An 18,957-nucleotide genomic window follows, 5' to 3' on the forward strand; every position below is an offset into this window, starting at 1 on the left:
CTGGGGGTGATCCTTTCGTTCGTTTCTATTCTTTGAGCTCAAAGGGTTTTTCACTTAATTCCTCATTATCCAGTGATTAACAGTTTTGGTTCGCACACCGCTTTGGATCTCCTTCCACGATGAATGCAAAGCCAGTGGTCAATCGGATTGTAAAGTGAACGTTTAAAATTGAAAAGTGTACTGAGCAGGAGTAAAATGAACGATCGATCCAGCGGGCGCTGGATCCTCGCAGTGCCGGATGGGTAGGGCTAACGCACGCGACTCGCATCGGCAGAGATATTCGGCGGCGAGTGAAAAGAGAGGGGCCACGGGGGGAGAGGGTAAAGTGTCGATGGAAAACCGGAAGCGGAAGAGGGATAAGCGTGACCCAGAAGAGTGGGGCATCAGAGGGATGAAACGATAGCGCTCGGCGAGAGGAACAGGCAGAGGGCGTGTTGCCAACTGCAGTTTCGTAACGGCATTCTTCAAATCGATTCCCATTTCCCTGAGAAATGTGGCACGCCGACGAAACTGGTCTCGCCGGTGCTTGTGGTGGAAACGCGCGAAATGGGACGGATCGTGCACACTGCGACACAATCAAATATTATGTGAACGACTCGCCGGATAATCGGCAGTAAAAGATAATTGGAATTATTATTTGGCCCGGGGACGAGCTCGCGCGACCAAAACAACGTCGACGGTTTTTCATTTTTCGAAACGAGGTCCGTGTTTCTACTGCCGCGAACTTTGACGTTTTCCCGAGGGAGGGGAGGGGGGAGGTATCGAGGACGTTCGGGACGGTTGTGATTTAGCGAAGAAGTTGGCCGTATTGGGCGAAACGATAGTGGTCGTTTATTGTGCCTTCCTGTCGCTTAAGCCCGTTCGTTACAGAGTAATTAAAATTCAATGGCGACAGGGGCGCGCGATGCAAAAAAGTAGGAGCGCGCCCGGGTGATGATGCCCCCGTGAAAACACCAATATCTATGCGAATAGTTATGAGCTATAATTTCGCGTACAGCGATTGGCGGACCAGGCGCCGGGGATGGCTATTGCGATCGATTAATCGAGTTCCCCCGAATTTACCGACACGAAGAGGGAAAGCGAAACAATTCCATCGCGCCGATAGCGAAGTCGTTGTCGATGTAATCGTCAGCGATCGTGACTCTTGGTCCTCTCTCTCTCTCTTTCTCTCTCTCGGTCGCTCGCTCTCTCCCTCCCCCTTTTTTCGGTTATGTTTCGCGCACGATCTCCAACCAAAAAAAAAACCGTTCGCGCGCGTGCATCGGTTGCCGACGGGGAAAATTGAAACAAAAAAGGATCGAGGAGAAAAAGGAAAACCAGGGGGAGATATTACCGTGGAAAATTTCGAGCAGGGCCCACCCGTTATGAGTAATAATTTAACGCGCAACGACTGGAAAATGCGATCCGATCCGTTACAGTCGATTGGCCGGATTTTCCGGAATACCAATGGGGCACTAAAAGTGATTAAATTACTTGGCAAGCCGGCCCTCGGTAAACTAGCCGGTGATTGATACGTGCGCGAACGCGCGAACTCTCTCTCTCTCTCTCCCTCTGTCTCCCTCTCTCTCTCTCTCTTTCTCTCTCTCTCTCTCTCGTTGAACCGAACTCACGCTACGATCATTTGTGCGTGACTGACGTCTGTTCATTTCCTACAGGATTCGGCCTGGTCTCGCCTCCGACGGAATCGCGAGCGTCGAGGGCAACTGTCGTTGTCGATTCTCCAAACTATTCACCGGTCTCGACAGTCCGATCGAACCTTTCCACCGAAATAGGTCGCATGATCCAGGAATCGGCAGAGACCAGCGCAGAATTAATTCAGCCAGCGTTGCTGCGATAGACACTGAAAATGTACATACATTTTCATGTCTCTACTACGATTTTTTCTGCACGGTGTCTCGGAAAGCAGCGAATGGAGAACATAAAAGTGTTCCATCGATCTTCGTTTGACAGAGACGAATAGAGTACATATTCAGTAGATTTCGGAATGGAAACATTCTAGGTCGTAAGAATCTTCTGAAGTTAAAGTAGCTTCGAGGGCAAAGGGTTGAAGTATAAAGGACAAATAGGTGAAGCGTTATCCTCGGATCTCTCATGCAACTAATTTCGAAGGGCGTATGGAGATTAAAGGAAGGGTTTGGCGGAACGTGGGAAATTATGATCGACTCGTACTACTGAGGGTTCGACTCGCGACTAGAGGATCCAGGGGAACTATCTACTGTACTTCCTTTCCCTTCCTGAATTTCGATGGAGTATCAAACGCTGTATAAAAAGGTATAGTCTCTTTAAGGACAAGCCAAGGCCCTTCTTGATCGATGTGAGACACTGGCGACACAAGAGTGAGCATTATATTATTTTATCGTTGAGAGCTCGGGAGAGGAAACAATTTTGAGGAAGAAATAATAACGCATATGTATGTGGCCCACAATTACTCGTTTTCACGCGACGCGATAGTATGTATATATGCATTGCTATTTCCTCTAACGCGATAGCACGTTGCATTTTTACGGACTTATTTAGAACGCAGAACTACCCTAGCCACGACATTTTCGTACGGCCCTCGTGCCGTCTCCGGAGCCGCAAGCATTATGCGCGGCAACACTCGGGACGCAATAACGTCGATTCGTTGATACGGTGTCGGAGTGTGTACAGTGTTGGCGGTCTAGGGCCAAGGGCCGAGGGCTCACGTATTTCGCCAACGTAAGCGGACGAGCGTTCAAAGTTTGCGGCGTCGGATACGCGCGAGAGGGTGGAAGAACGTCGACGTGGCGGAAATGAAGACGAGATCGTACGTTGGATAAGCCGGGCAAAAACCCTCGAGAACTCGGGGCGCAACATCAATAACTGAAAAGGAACTTTTTTTCGGAAGGAGTCCCGCGGAAATTGAATAACGTCGCCGCGTTTACTGATTTCACCGGAAGCCGGGGACGTTCGCGAGCGACTCTCCTTCCCCGCGACGCGATACCGACGACAGTGATCGCTACGCGATAAAAATTTATGTGATCCGCTTCCCTCGGACCGGGACATTTTTCGGGGCGCGCTCATTCAACGCTTGCGGAACTTTACTCCCCCGGAATATTCGATTGCGAGATAATTTTTGCACTGTTCGAGCTCGAAAAATTTTCTGAAATTAGCTACCAAACGTATTCGTTAATTTAGTGCAGATTTTTTATTATTAGGTCGTCCCATAAGTTCGTGTCGTTTACTCTTGTACCATTTAAATTCTGAAAATAAAATATGTAATCACCCTTTCATTCCACAACCTCTTCTGAACTTTTCGGCAAAGACGTCATACCGTCACGATAAAATTTCTGCGGTTTTTCATTGAAATACTTTTCAATGGTGAATAATATAAACATATTCACGGCACGACCTAATAATACAGATTTTATGGAATCAAAATTTTGTTGAAAAGAAACATTGAGGGATATAGATTTTTAATTTCCTTTACGGTGAGCATTCAGGTCTGGATGTGGAATAATCTTTTGTTATTGGACCGCTTAGAGGGGGGTATTCAATGGATATTGTGCTCGGAGAGCATTGATTTTGATCGATTCCGATGATCGTGAGCGACGTCCCTAATTTTTCGACGCCCTCGTGGGCGTATGTAGATTTTCCAACGACCTCCGCCCCCTCGGCCGCTTTTTCTGTGGCATCGAGGCTTGCCGACGCGGTGGAACGCGAAACGAATTTCTAACCAGCGACACGGCAATCGCGGCGGAGCCCTTGAGCCGAATTCGTCAATTTTAATATTCGCCCCCACGTGCTCGCCTTCCTCGGCTCCCCTTTTTACGCGGCCTTGTCGGAGCTCGCGAGCCGAACCCTCGATCCGTCGAACCAGCGATCGCCTTTTACGATGAAATGCCCCGGAATTTATGGTACGCCGCGATATTGTGACATTCGAGGGTGCCGTGCCTCCAGCGGGAAACATAAAAGAATTTAATATGCGCGGGAAGGAGCGGCCCGGCTCGTTAGCGAAGACAAGTCAAGATACTAAACGCTTCTCTAAAATTTCTACAGATTTCTTCTTTTTCGGATAATTCCGCGGCGTTCCTGAATTTGACGATAGCTTGTATCCGGTACAGTGTGCGCAAGCTGTTCGAACGGCGGCGAAGGACTTGTTAATATCGTTGACTGCGTCATTTTCGAAAAAATCGCTCGGCGGTGTGTAAAATAGGAGAGCGCGCGGCGATCAACAGGTCGGAGCTGGGCAGAGCGTAGCGGCGCGGCCGGAAGCTAACTAGTTCCATAATTCTTAATCTCGTTCAATTTTAACAGCGCGAAGGTGTCGCGAAATTTGTTCCGCTCGGTCTAATTCGATCCTCGCCGGATCTAATTTGCCGGTGAACGCCGAAAGATTGCAATTCCGCGGGGTCGAGTTGACCGGAAACGGGATGGCCGGGCACGGCGTGACTTGGCGTGGCGTGGCGTGGCGTGGAATGGCGTCCACCAACTCTCTCTGTCCTCCCTTCGTTTATCTCTGGACGGGAAACTCGGGCCAGGGTGGGGGGAGGGGGGCCGATGCCGCGGAACTCGATTTAAAGTTACACCGCTGCTTACGTATTCTCGTTTTCCGCTCGTTTCCACGGCCGAGGCTTCTTTATCCTCCTTAGCCCGCATCCAGACTGCTAAAGTAGCAATTCCGCGCCGCTCCTCTCCCTTCGAAAGCCGCGCGTCCTGCGCCGTTCGCTGTTGCCGTTGCTGCTGACTAGCACCTCATCGTGACTTTTAATCTCGACCCCATTTCGAAACCACTGGAAGACGGTTATTTTTATGATCTCCAAGGAAGGAGGAAGAATGGCTGTTGCCACCCGGGAGACCGAGTAATGGCGGCGAAAATCCTCCTCGCTCCTTCAACCTGTCGTAAACTGATCCTCCTGATTGCTCTTCCAGCGATATTTATTGTTTCTTAACCTTTGATGGGTCACTATCGAAACGGCCGAATCGTGTTCGGCAAACGGTATTGGTCGCGAAAGAATTTTGCGCACGGTTAACGAGTGCTCCAAATTAATGAGGCGCTCTCGTTGCAGGGCTGTGCTCGTGTCCAAACAATGAGGAGCAAATAATTCATTTGATTACGGTTCATCTGTTCATCTGTTCTTCCTTAACCCATTTGCATCACAAGGAAATATAAGAAGAAGGCCTTCATCACCAAACTTTTCCAGCACTCCACAGAACTTCGGAACTTCATATTTCAGCACTATAAGAAAAAATCAGAATTACTACTTTCATCCCCAACAGCACCCTCCATTTCTATTTTTTAGCTAACGAATAATGATAGTGACCAGATAACGATGCAAATGGATTAAACCAGAGATACCGAAACGTCCAAAGAGGTACCCAAGGTAAAATGGTAAAAAGAGGTACACAAAAGTCCATGTTGCAAGGTTTAAACACTTTCAGTCGTCATTTCTGCGAAAGATTGCCCAGGGTTGAAAGGTGAACTGGACCGTGGACGCCTGATCGTAACAAAGCGAATTCTTTCTGGGCGATTACGCAGTTGTCTTGCAATTAGACGGAGCAGCCCCCGAAGCTCTCCTCGCGAAACTTTCGGAATCGCCTTGAATAGCAGACCGTCAGGCCAGAGGCCCTTTCCCAGGGCTCCCGCCTATCCCAGTATCCAGTATCCAGGGATCGCATCCCGTTCGCTCAGATGATTACCATAGTCGGTGGTGTAACTTTTAAATCCGTCGGCCGCTTCAGCCGGCGGGTCGTCCTTTATCCGTGGCCTTTATTCGCGCCCTTTCGTCCCCGTATCCTGGGCTCGAATATTATAAAAGTGCGCGCGTATCTCGCGGACGGAAGGCGAGTCGCGCGGAGATTAAAAGTCAGAGTCAGCAGACGGTGAAAGTGAGAAGTAGCACTTTTGTAGTTCCCTGAAGCAGAAGAGGGTGGGCTACGGGGGGGAGGGGTGCAAGCGGCCCGGCCCCGCGGAGGGAGAGGGGTGAAATTGAAGAGTTTCGCGACGAGGGTAAAGAAAGAATAAAAAAAAGGATAACTGAGTGGGAGGAGGCTTGGCGAGGGGGTGAACGGGGGTGAGTGGGTATCTCGCAGTGTGTCTGTTTAAAGCGGAGCGAACGTGGCGGGTCTCGGTTGTGCAACTTTAAATTTACTTCCATCCCTTGTCACGGCTATTCTCGCGATTGCGATCTCTGGCCGATCCCTCGATGACCACTCACCGAAAAGAATCGCTGCACTCTCGCAAAACTGTGGAAATGCTTCTCCATTCCTCCGGGAAGAAAGTTCGAACTTTGTCGAGTGTGCAGGAGCTGGTTGAATTTAGACCGGTCGTTAATTAGTACCAGGAATTATTTATGCGAAATAAAAAGAGTCATTCTTCAATCATTTCAGTAATTTGAAAATAATGGTGTTTTCAACTTCTCTTAACGCTAAAGCCACCGAGCACAAAACATATAAAAGTTAAAAGTCCTATTGAAGAGAGAAGATTGACTTTACTTCAACTCTGTAAATGAAGAAGTCAATTCAGAAATTTCCTACGAAAATGTTATTATAATTTCAATAATTGTGGAATAGCCTTTTCGCCATTTTAACACGTTGAATGCCACGTCACCCATATGTGGGTGACGGAATTATTTGTGCAGGTTTTAAAATGAATTTTTACGTTGATGTATTCATTGTACTAAACTTGATTAGGATCTGTAACATGCAACAAAGTTGGAGGATTACTCGGTATCATACATTTAATTTTTTGCAATTTTTATTTCATTAAATAACTTACTTTGATTTTATGGAATTTTTGGGGTTTCTAGTTTCGCGATCAAAGTGTTAAATTGTACCTCTCCGTTTTACGGCTGGCCTCCTTCAACTAGTGGAAATTCTAGAAAAACGACAACAGGTCTCAGGGTTTAAAACCGAATCAGGTTAGGTTAAAATCCATGTACACCGATCACGGGTGAATTTCGAGGGAAACTGGTCTGATGATTAGGTCGGTGCAGGCGGTTTTATTGAAAAAATGCAAACGGCTATATAAAGCTGATCGCATTCACGAGTCCGTGTTTCATCGTGCGTAAATTCACCATGAAGACTTTTTTCGAGGTAATAAATAGTGCAGGCGGCTGTGTTGCTTGGATAGCTGCCTGATAGCCTGAATTCAGGCTGCCCCCTAAATCACCGGCTCGATCCCTCGCCGCGAAAATCCGTCGCGTTAATATCCTCGAGGAAATTAATCACGTACAACCGATCTCGCGGATTATATAATGCGTCTATTTCGCGATCGGGGCGCCCGTTATTTCTTTTTTTTTTTTTGTTGCACCGTTTGTCCGAACCTCGATCGATCATTATCCGAACGATTATTCGACTTTTTCGACCTCCGGTTAATCGTGCGAAACGGAAAGATCGTTTCTCTCGCGAACCCATCAATTCGAGAACGGTGGAAAAATTAATTTTCGCGCACGCGCACTCGCGCGCAACGGGTTTAGCCGATGTTTCATTGCGAAACGGTAGCGGAGAGCGAAATCCACCGTGAACAGTTTGAAAAATTCAGCTGGACGTTTCTTTTCCTTTTTGTTTTTTTTTTTTGTTTCTCATTTCCTGGCAAAGTAGCTTTTCGTTGTAGAGACTGAAGGGCCAGGCGATACGCTCGCTTAAGAGCGTATAATATTCAGGAGCGGAAGTTGAAGATATTCTATTTGCGAATCTTCTCGATCTTCCAGACGCGAAGGAATTTCTGGTATCGCGGTGCGAGCCAGTATGAAATTCATATCTATGCTAAACGCGACCCCTGCGTTCGGGTTTAGTGGTATCCGCATGGTACCTTTATATTGCGGCCCGGCTCCATGATTTTGTACACACTGGTCCCCCTGGAAGTCGAACGCGTCCGATATCGATTCACCGGGAAGAATAAACTCCTGGACGACGACTGTTCTCTGTTTTTACACGGTAATGGGATTCCGCGAAACCGAGAGAGAGAGAGAGAGAGAGAAACGAACGATTCTCGTCTCATCGACTCCCAAAAATGAGCAATTCGGTCTAACGACGTTGCGCGGACGCTCGCGAACCCGGGGAAATACACTGCCATAATCGTTAGACGGCGCGTGTATTATGGAAGAGTCGATTCTCCAGGATGAAATGGAATCGATTCCGAGGCGAATGGATCGCCAAGAAATCTCCAGAATAAAACCAGGCGAGGCTCGCGCGCGCAACCAACGTGAAAACGAGCAGTAACTACGCCATGTAGAGAGCCGGTTCTTGCATATTTCAGCAAGTCCCGATAGCACTCCGGACGAATTTTACATGCCCGTTCCGAAACGACTTTAACACGGCCCTTCCACGACGACGTAAATAATACACTGTTCTTCCCAGCGCGAAATTAAACATTTCCAGGCACACATTACCGGCCCGGTAACGAACCCGCCAATTAATAATGCAGCGTCTTCTTCTTTTGTTTTTCCAGATGCGACATCCGATCCAAATGAAGCCGGCCGACAGCGAAAATAGAAGCGGTGAGTATCAATTTATTAAATTTCCAGCCACTTCTCTTTGCCTCGCATAAAATTTGCTCGGAAAACACAAAGACTGACGACCAGAATATTATTAAACATCGTGGAAAATTTTGATCAAAAAATGCGTTGATCGTAATTGCGAGGCGGGGATTTTCTTCCGAAATTACAATTATTATAATTGAAACCCCGAACCGAGTAGGGTTTCAAGCCCGCCTCAGCCTTTGCGTTTATGAAAGCTTCTGAGATATTAGGCGAACCGAACCCTCGTCTTCCCGGTGGCAGCGACAGCGACACGCAGTTCAAAGCTTGTTCATCGACTGCTAATTAATTGGCTGAATTGAGGGGCTGCCGGGATTATGCGTCGAAAAAGACGCGAACGGGGTCTGAACGATCGCCTAAAATAATCGAGAGCGACCGCGTGCGCAGGTTGCAATTTATATCCACGTTTCAGCTCTATCATTTATCCGAACGCTTTGTCGGAAGATAATAGCCGAAACGGAGAAAGAAGCGAGGCGATAGCGCGGACGAGGTGTAAAAATAGACCTGACATCCAATGTATTTTCGTGGCTCAACTTTCTGGGACGCTAAAGCCCCATTACCGTTGCCGTGTTATCCGCAACGTTATCAACAGAATCTCTGAATAATCCATTCTGGACCAAATCTGAATAGATCCATTGGCCTAGAAGACAATCTAGTACCAGACGATTGAAAGAATAGCTTTCCACATTCATTTCAATCGTCAAAGTCAAGCTTTTCATTCTCCTTTATCGTATCCAAACTTGAACGCTTAAAAATATAACCTATTCTGCACTCTTAGTTCTTCAGGCTAATTATAGATAGTTAACCGAACTCGCTTTCAACTGTGTACATTCGAATGAAATACAAATGATCTGTGAAAGTTTGCGACGCCAATTAAAAATAGTCAGTGCTGCTTTCTCGGGCCACTTGCTACTGTATTTTTACATTTCGGAGCTTGCTCGCTCGATCACGTTAATTTCCATTTGCACTGTTTCCTTTAACGGCAAATCTACCAGGTATCTGGTAAATGCCGGCTTACAAAAATGGCGTCACTAATATTTATTGAGATTGTCCGTAATTTGCAGTATAACAGACGCGCTTGGACCAGGAAATTTATTCCATTAATTTCCATAAATGAATACCTACGATTTCGATAAATGAAAATATGAATCAGCCATCTGACTGCGGGAGATTCAGCGTTAATTAACGCTGCTTCGGAGAATAGTTGTTGAGTCGACTAACAACCACGAGAAGAGGACGCTATAATCGGTCTTCCGTGTCGGTAAGGCAGTGTTCTTCGCAAACGATCTCGAAAAACCGCAGAATCGTGTGCAGCACGTTGCGTAGTATGTAGATTAATATTCCATCGAATTTCCACGGTGAAAAATCTCGAGTAGAGCACGGCGAGCACGATCGATACGCGAGACAGCCATAACACGGGAACTTTTCGAACAAGCGCCGAAAATCCGACTGCCATTTTGGAAAGGGCCGGGTCGCCAACGGGAATAAAATGACAGCGCATCGGCGTCGACGACGAAAAACGAATCCTAATGAAATATTAACGACACCCGTCACGTGCTAACCGTCCAGCTGGACCAGGGTTTGCGCTCGTTCTTTTTTTATCTCGCTCTCGGCTTTTTTTACCACGGACGCGAAATCACGGGGTTATAATAGGTACACGTGACGCGGAGGGTGAAAACGGTTTGGCGGACGCCGCTCTCTGTGCATCGTGTACACCTACCGTGCGCAGAAAGAAACCGAAGATCAACGCTTTTCCCGCGTAAAAACACTTTCTGAAAAGCTCCTGAAAAATTGGTAACGTTTCCACCCGTGAAAGATCCACGAAATGTTTCGAAAAAACGGAACCGGTTATTCCGATTTTTCCTGCGAAATAATACTTTCGTAGCTCCATTCGTGTAATTCAACTTTGCTATCACTGGACTGCGGATTTTATGACAACTATTAGACAAGTCAAAATGATTTAAGAATGCTATTATTTTCAGCTTGGTCGCGTGATTAAAGTAAGAACGAAATGTGTCTATGTGATGGAACGTCTTTCGCAGTTGATTTGCACAATTGTTACAAAAAAGATATGAGAAGTAGAAGCTGTGTAAACATTTATTTCTTGACTCAATCTTCTGGTATTACCGCTGTTTTGTATTTCGCCTACTAATTTTCTCGTAAAAGCATAAAAAGTACCGCGAGAAGTTTCAGTGAAGTACAGAATTTTCAACGCGTTCGAAACGCGCGAGTGTAACGTTACAGCGCGCAATTAGGAGTTAAATTGTTCTGCTGTATTCCGGGAGTTCTTTTTGTTCTCAGCGTAAATGTTTAGCTTCTGCGGTGGGAGGGGTGGGGGGACGGCGGAGGCTTGGAAAACGCGACGGATTGCCCGATTCATTTTGCCTATAATTACTCGGTTGGTTAATGACGGTGGCAGACGCTTTTAGCGGCGGTTCCGACAGGAAGCACGTCGATCAAGAGAGAGCTCTCGAGCCGGTGGCTCCGGGCCCGGGCGTTGTCTCGATTCACCGTAAGAAAGCCCGAGGAGCCGCCGCAAAGAAAGTGAAAGCTTTATTTATACCCGTGACATTCTGTTTATTTTGACTGACACCGCCCCTGCCTCCTAAGTAACGACATACTCGGTCACGTGTTACGCTTCATCCACGTTCCATCCATTCTCGAGATCGCTGCTGCGCCGCGCCGCCGGTGTGTTACGTCACCCCCGATGAACTCCAGCCCACGATAAACTTGAATTATCGATCAACCTGGCCTCCCAGCACGTAATTCAAGCCCGGCGAAGAAACACAGCTTTGTTCGACGATTACTTTTGCTCGGTATGATTCATTGCCGGCTTCTCCGACAACTTGAAAACATCCGTGCGAACACGAAACGCCTTCCGCCGCACGGAAAAACTCGCAAATTAAACATCAGGTTAGTTCCCGAATTTCCTTTTTCGTCCCATTTTCCCTGTAAAACGGTAAACGCTCGTATCGCATTTCTGAAAAGTTGTCGAGTTAAAACATTTTTCCTGGCGTACCGACGACGAAGCGCGTCGATTGAAAGCAACGCATAATATTTCCAGGATTTCTGCAGCGTTCAGGGTTATTAATCGCGCATCGTCGAGCAGAAATGTTTAAACAACGACAGACGTTCCTCGCAGGCGAACAAAGACGAGCACTACCATAGATTGCAGTCTAACCCGTCCCGGCGAGGTAATCATAATTACGTCATTCTCGCGCAACGTCAAGGATTGCATTATTCACAATTCCAGGAGGTTAAGTATTATGGAAACGTTCCTAATACAGCTCATCTCGCGAGGCCGAAGATGTGGTCTCCCCCCGGCGGTTAATAACAAAGTGCATCGCCACTTTTACCCGATAGTTTCATCCGATGATTTCATGCCGCTCCGCGGATCATGCTTTTACGTCGCTGCGGACACCGTTCTGCCACCGGGAAGCCTATTAGTAGGCGTTTTAATGAACAGCTTGAAAGAAACTTGGTAATTTAAATAATCATTTCGCGAGATGTTATTAAGTCCGTTTCTGGAGGACCCGTTGGGGCAACCGGTGGCCGCGGGCGCTGTTAAAAATATACATATATAATTCGAGCTTGGCAACGGTCTCTCTCCGCGCCGGAATCCGCCATTTTCGCGTTGCACGGGGACACGGCGGAAAGGAAATGGAATCGTTTGGAAAGGGCGGGGGGAGGTCGGGGAATTGCCTTAAGTCAGTGCATGTTCACTTTAAGCGAAGTGTTTGCCAAGTCATGTTTCATTGATGGGGTTTCGGAGGTATAGGAGGACGCTCGCCGGCGACGCCGACGCGAGAGATCATGCGCGCCGACTGCATTATCGCCCCCGGTACCCGTAAATACATTTATGGCGCGTCAATTGTTCCCGTAACGTTTTCCCCGTGGCGAAAATACACGACGGATTATTGTAAATCGGTTCACGTCCGAGGCGCAGAGATTACGCGTTCGAACTGCAGAGCACAATGTTGTCGAACGTCGTGGAAAATCTTGGGCTAAATAATTATCGGCTCGCCCGGAGGGGCAAAATGAACGGCGAGAAGCGTCCGTGGCAGAAAACAAGTTGGTATTTCTAGCGAGCGTGCGACGGACAATGGGCTCGAAATCTCCTGGCGTCGATAAGATAAGCGTTATCGGGTTCGCAGCCTGGTCTAACCACGAACGAGACGGTTCTCCTTCGCGTTTCCTGATCCAAAGACGACGCGGACGACAGAGACGACACAGAAAACGCGCACGTCTATACAAAAAGTGTAATTTGTTGCACTGACAAAAATATTAGAACCGCATCGATTCCCTTTCTTTCCTAGTCAATTCTAAACGACCAAAGAGCACTAATCACTGCAGAAGTACCGCGAGGGGTCAATTAATGCAGGCTCGCGGTGACCCAAATTTTGAAACGCTGTGGCTCCCGCGGCGCACGATCGAAAGTTCTGATACTTGAAATAGTTTGCGCGATATGCCAGGCGACGCGTCCCGGACGGTCGCCGAGTTGGAAAAGAAAATTAGTCTGGCACAAGCGAAACAGGTAATTAAACGAGCGCGGGAACAACAAAATGTAAAACTCCGGGTTTAATGTATGCGAATAAGTAATGGGCGCGGATGGCATGAAGTTCATTTCCAAGTCCCATATTCCGCGGACAAACTTCTGTCCAATGGCAACGTCCGTTTCTTCGCCGGAACAATTTGGAATAACGGCAAGCTTGCAAAAGTTAGTTCTATTTACCCCGCTGATCCTTGTGATCCACTTTTCCACAATCCGTGCTTGCCCGATGCATATTCAAGCGGCCCGGGGACCCGAATAAAGTCTCGTTAACGACCGATCCACGCTCGATGGAACGTGCGTGGCTCGTCTCAGAAACTTGAACGCGATTATGGCGAGCCTATGCCACCGCGCAACCTGGCTGCTGCGAACGTTCGCGCGGAACTGTTAAAAACTGTTCTTTAACGTCGCAATCTTGTCCGTCGCCGTGCCTGTCACCGCTGAAATTCCCTCCGACGTCGGAACAACCCATTTCAAGTTTCACTAACGTTGCGAACCGTGTAAACGTACAACGCGATAAAAAAAAAACCACTGGTTACTCAAGTAAAAAGAGACGCAATAAAATAAAATCCAGTCACCTTACTTTTAAATCGCAGCAATCCATGAGAAACGATTAAAAATTATTTCTCGTTCCCTTAAACCGTCGTATTGTTTTTACAAAAAACGACGGATGATTTTCGGCGTGCGACAGCCGAGTTTACAGCGCCGCGTTTAATCGAGATTGGACGCTGAACGTGCGCTAATCGACCGATTAAACTCGTTGCAACGCATTCCTGTCTCTGTCTCTCTTTTCTTTTTTATCGGCGGACAAGCATGTGCTTAGCAACGAGGCGGACGTGAAAACGGAAGTTTGTAATGCGCGTTTCCGATCGGCACGAGAACTCTAAACATCGTTAACACAACGATACACGGCCGCGGCGCGGCGGCGCATTTCTACGATTTCCGGCGAGCGTGCGCGACTCGCTGGGACTCGCGGAGACTTATGGGGACTCACGGCACCGCAGAATTCGATTTGAATGCGTTCGGCATTCGTTCGAGACGGAATACCGAGAAACCGCGGACAGATACTTCCACAGGGTGGAGAGTACGAGGCTTGGCTACCGATTGAAATCAAACACCATAAGCTGGCCAGCGCGCCGGCGTGGAATCGTTTGGCGACGCTCTTGCACGGTGGACATTGCGAGACGCTCGTGCATTCCTTAGGCGTTCGAAACAATTTCGACAAAATAATAGTGATGGGCCTTGAGCATGTTCAAGAGGTATCGATTCCTTGTGGAAAAGAATCATGGTATCACAAGCATATATGATTCTCTGGGTATCAAAAAGTATCGATCCCTAATGATAGTTGCTCAGAAGCCTCGATCCTTTGCAAGTACGTCTTTGATGGAATTGGTATCGATACATTCACGATTCTGTACCTAACAGCGATTCTGTATAGTACATTTCTGTCACAGTTTCCAACATGCCATCAAATGTATATATTTATTAAGAAGTACCGACGAGATGGAATTCAACATACGAAATGTTTGAAAGATTACTTAAATCAAAATCATCAATTGTAATAGGTCTGTCATCATTAAAAATTAATTTTGAAAAGCTAACGGATAGAGAGTGGGATGCTTTGCCAAATATTGTACAGTTATTGCAGCCATTTTTTCTTATAACAGAAGAACTTAGTTCTGAAAAATATGTTAATATTTCCAAACTTGTATTAATTAAACAACAATTATATATTTTCATCGATACTTACCAAGACGAAGGAGGTATTGCAGGAACACTTTGTACGGAATTAAGATTGCAACTAGATAAGTACCTTCATAACTGTGAAGTGAATAAAAAATACTCAATTTCAGCATTACTAGATCAGCGATTTCGAGAATTATCATCCCAAAATGAAACAGTCGCTACAAAAACATGTAATGAATTAATTAATATAGCGACTCCATTGGAAACATCGATTACGGAATCTACAGCACATCGAAAGGAACTCCAAGGTCCCCTCATTTTGGTCAATATTTGATATACAAGTACTTCAAAAAAATACAATCGCACGTAAAAGTGGTGTATCTGCAGAATTAAATAATTATATGAAAGAACCATATTTATCCAGACATGGAAATCCATTGATGTTTTGGAAAGATAATACATTAAAATATCGAATACTGTCAAAACTTGCAAAGGAGTATCTTTGTGTTATGGCAACGTCTGTTCCTTCTGAAAGAGTATTCTCAAAGACTGGCGAAATAATTAGTAAAATAAGAAATCGATTAAAAGACAATATAGTGAATAAAATATTGTTTCTAAATATGTAAAAAATAAATCCTTTATTATGTCTGTTTCGTTCATTTTTGTTTCATCTACTTTTTTTTCTTGCCGAAATGTTGCAGTATTTCCACTCGCGGCAATTCTATACTCATGTTTAAAGCATTGAGATATTTGAAGGAATCATTTGGAAATCGATACTTTTCGATACCTACAGTATTCATTATTGTTTCGATACTTATGTATGCTCGACTCTAGTTCGAGTAGCATCGATACATTTATTGTTGCCGTGATACCAATACCACCGAATGCCCATTTTGGCACTAAGCATTTAAATTTTTGATACCTATTAAACATTTCAAATAAGTACTTGGGAATCGAATTGCTTGAAACTTATGAGAAATATTAGTATCACGCCCATCACTACAAAATAAGTTCAAGAAGTTCCTCCGATTAAAACACATAAAAGTTCGTTCGACCATTCCGCTGCGAGTCTTACATTTCGACGAAGGCTCGCGCGATCGATTGAAAAGCACGCAGGATTGAAATTAAAGGATCGCGTACCGATAATTCCAGCTCGTCAATTCGATAACAGCGGCCCCCGCGTCCCGTTATCCGCGCCGTTTTATTTCTATTTGATCGCCGACATCGCAGTTTCGAATTAACGGGCCACAATAAACTAAGATTCGCCGGCAATCTCTATTAAAACACATTCCATGCAAATACCATATTTACATCCCGGAGTACGCACAAACACGGTCATAGCGTTGGATCGCCGCGCGGTAATGCGCAAATATTTTTCGGCGATGCGAGTTACGAGTTCGTATAATAAATGCGAAGACACGAATCGTTGTTGTTTGTCACCGAAAAAACAACAAGCATCGAAATGTCCGATGGTCGACGCGATACGTGCGCGCGGCCCGCTCTGTATCTTTCGATTTTTCAATTCGGAGAAACGTTCACGTCATTATTTCGCATAATTCGATACCCTTTGGCAGCCTACATACCCCTTTCAATGAATTGACATCGGCGCGCGTTAGCGATCGCGTGAATATTCAATTAATTTAATAAACATTGCTTGATCGAAGGCTACATCATTACTCGCCTAAATTAATTTCCGTTTGATCAATAAATGCTCAAATTCTCATTTGATTAGTAATTACAATGGCGCAGCGCCGACGAGAGCTGTGTACACGATATTTGGCACCGCGATTTATTATTATAATATCGTTACAAGTGTCCAAACAACGTCATAAAATAACGTCCGCTCGGAGCTCGGCTGCCCCGGGGGCAGACGATGATGCTCCCAGGTCAAGGAGCGACTGCTGTCTATTCCGCACTGTCCATTCGATCGTGGAAAATTGCGTTTTATTATCATAACATCGTTACAAGTGCTCCGCCGCCGTTAGAAAATATGGCCTCCTGCGCGCTCGGTTGCCCCGAGGGGCAAACCGAGGCGCTCCCAGGGCAACGAACGGACAGCGTGGCGTTTGATCGTGAAAATTCAGGATTTCTCCCGCCTGATTGGTTTGTCTGAGCGTTTTTTTTTTCTTTTTGGTACCGGTCCAGCAGGGGAGGGAGGGCGCGTTCAGAAATGAGACGCGTCATCGCGATCTTTACAAGTGGCTTTGGCGTTGGAAAAGCAGATGTGCGTGCAGAAGGCTCGCTGCTAAGGCGGAATGGTGCTGCAGATTGGATCTGGGCCAAATATTTATACACATCGCACCCGACGGGCACGTACACTGTTGCTCCGCCGCGCACCCGCATTATGTTATAGTCGGTATTTAACGCCGCCCGCATAATAAAATCAGCCATCGTCGAACCACTAAATATCTACGAAAAATATTCCACGTTATCTCTCCTCCCCCCCCCTCCCCGACCCCCCCCCTCCCGCCCTGGTGAAAATCTATTGCATCGCGGAGGCCGGGAACCGTTGCCAAATCCTGCTCTCTATCGAAGGAGAATTTGCGTATCTGGAACGGTCCGCGGTGTCAACCTACATTCTGCTGAATACACTTTATTAACACGCCGAATTCTGCGGGACGGCTCTGCCTTTGACCGGCGCCATCCGGTCCTTGTATAATTAACACCCTCCTCGAACGTCGATTTTTCGATATCGGCCTCGACTAGATTACGCCGCGGCCGACTCCTGCGAAGCCTGCATTAATTACATTTGTCGGCGTTACGAAAGTGGAGGGACAGCTAATTACTTGTGAACAGGACAGCGTTTATTCATACTGATCAGTTTATTCCAGCCTGATCCAGCCTGACAAATCGGGGACGTTGAAGCCTCTATGGTTTTCCCGAACGAGAGATCAACGGCGAATTATGTGCGTTTGCCGCCGATAAAATTCGACGAGTCCTTTGAAAAGTCCTTTTCGAGTACCCCCGTATCTCGTGACCCGATTCGAAACGATCACTCGGGACATCCACTAATTTCCCACGCGGAATCACCATCGCCACACGTTTCATCACGAAATGGCTCCCGGGGATCCAGCCTCGAGTCGTTTGATCGAACGCGATGGCGTTTCTCGATGAGAACCTAATGACGAACGGTTTCGAGTTTCTAAATAACGCTGTGTTGCGTGAGCGGGAATTAATATAACAGTTGGCACCGGACCTACGATCTCCATCCAGGAATTCTGTCGTGCAACAATATAAGTAAAGATTTAATAAGAGAAAAGTCGGCCAGAATGAAGAGGCGTGCCGAAATTAAGGTAACGCGGCAACCCGTCGACAGATCAGTTTACTCGTGCCCGAACAATTGCCGGGAATTCTGGCAAATAGTACAATGCTCTCCGAAGACTCGGCGATCGGCCGCGTTAAGCCGTCAAATCGAATCACCCGACCGAGCCCATTAATTACACCAATTAGCCGAAAAGCACAACCGGAGGCACGGAACGAATTTATCGCGCTGAAAATCCACGGCCACGACGATCACCGACCGCCTTCGGTTCGATACCCTCGCCGTTTCAATTTTTTATAAAACTAAACTCACCACTATACTAGACAACAATGACACCGGACGCGCTTTCTAAAGTCGTAAAAATGTCTCCGTATCTTTCAAGCGACCGACCTCGCGGTTTTCGAACGGAGACGATCCCGAAAAAATGATGCAACAGAGCCCCGCGGACCGTCGCCTAGAATAGCGAATGATGCGCGCATAAATAATGAGGAACAGTGGCGTTACCTGGTCCCAGAAATGAATTCATCCGCGGCGGCAGTCGACGCGAAGAATTTCTAAGTGCGCTCGACGCGACGGCAGATGCAACGCTTGATAAGATCTTCCTAAAAGGTTATTACCGTTTCCACTCAACGAACACTGTGCAATTTCAATGGTAAAAAGTCTCCTGAAAAGATCCTCCTCCTTAGAAAGCAAATGCGCCATGAATAATGTAACATCTCTCTCTCTCTCGGCCGCTCGTTGTCTTCCTTCCGCGGCGGACATCTATGCCTTGAGTCATTGCTTATCGGTGGTTCATCGTTGCGTCAATAATCGGTCGCCGGGATCTATGCATTCGATTACCGGTTCGTCAAATTTCATACATGCGCGACGCATTCGAACAGTTCCGGGGGGGGGGGGCCAACGCGACAACGGAAATTCGAGACTTCGATGCGCATTAAATTTTATTATTTCATTTCGCCGCG

General features: G+C 46.8%; 1 protein-coding gene across 17 annotated transcripts in view; it reads left to right on the top strand.

The window, feature by feature from the left end:
* Positions 1-18,957, top strand: part of LOC143355136 (CUGBP Elav-like family member 1-A) — a 323,381-nt gene that overhangs the window by 251,077 nt on the left and 53,347 nt on the right. For all 17 annotated transcript variants that reach the window (XM_076789681.1, XM_076789682.1, XM_076789679.1 and 14 more), the window contains exon 5: positions 8,411-8,459. In XM_076789681.1, coding sequence (XP_076645796.1) covers positions 8,411-8,459 — 49 coding nt within the window. The remainder of the gene's footprint in view (positions 1-8,410; positions 8,460-18,957) is intronic.

This window comes from Halictus rubicundus, chromosome 6, assembly GCF_050948215.1.
Source record: "Halictus rubicundus isolate RS-2024b chromosome 6, iyHalRubi1_principal, whole genome shotgun sequence".
Classification (NCBI taxonomy): domain Eukaryota; kingdom Metazoa; phylum Arthropoda; class Insecta; order Hymenoptera; family Halictidae; genus Halictus; species Halictus rubicundus.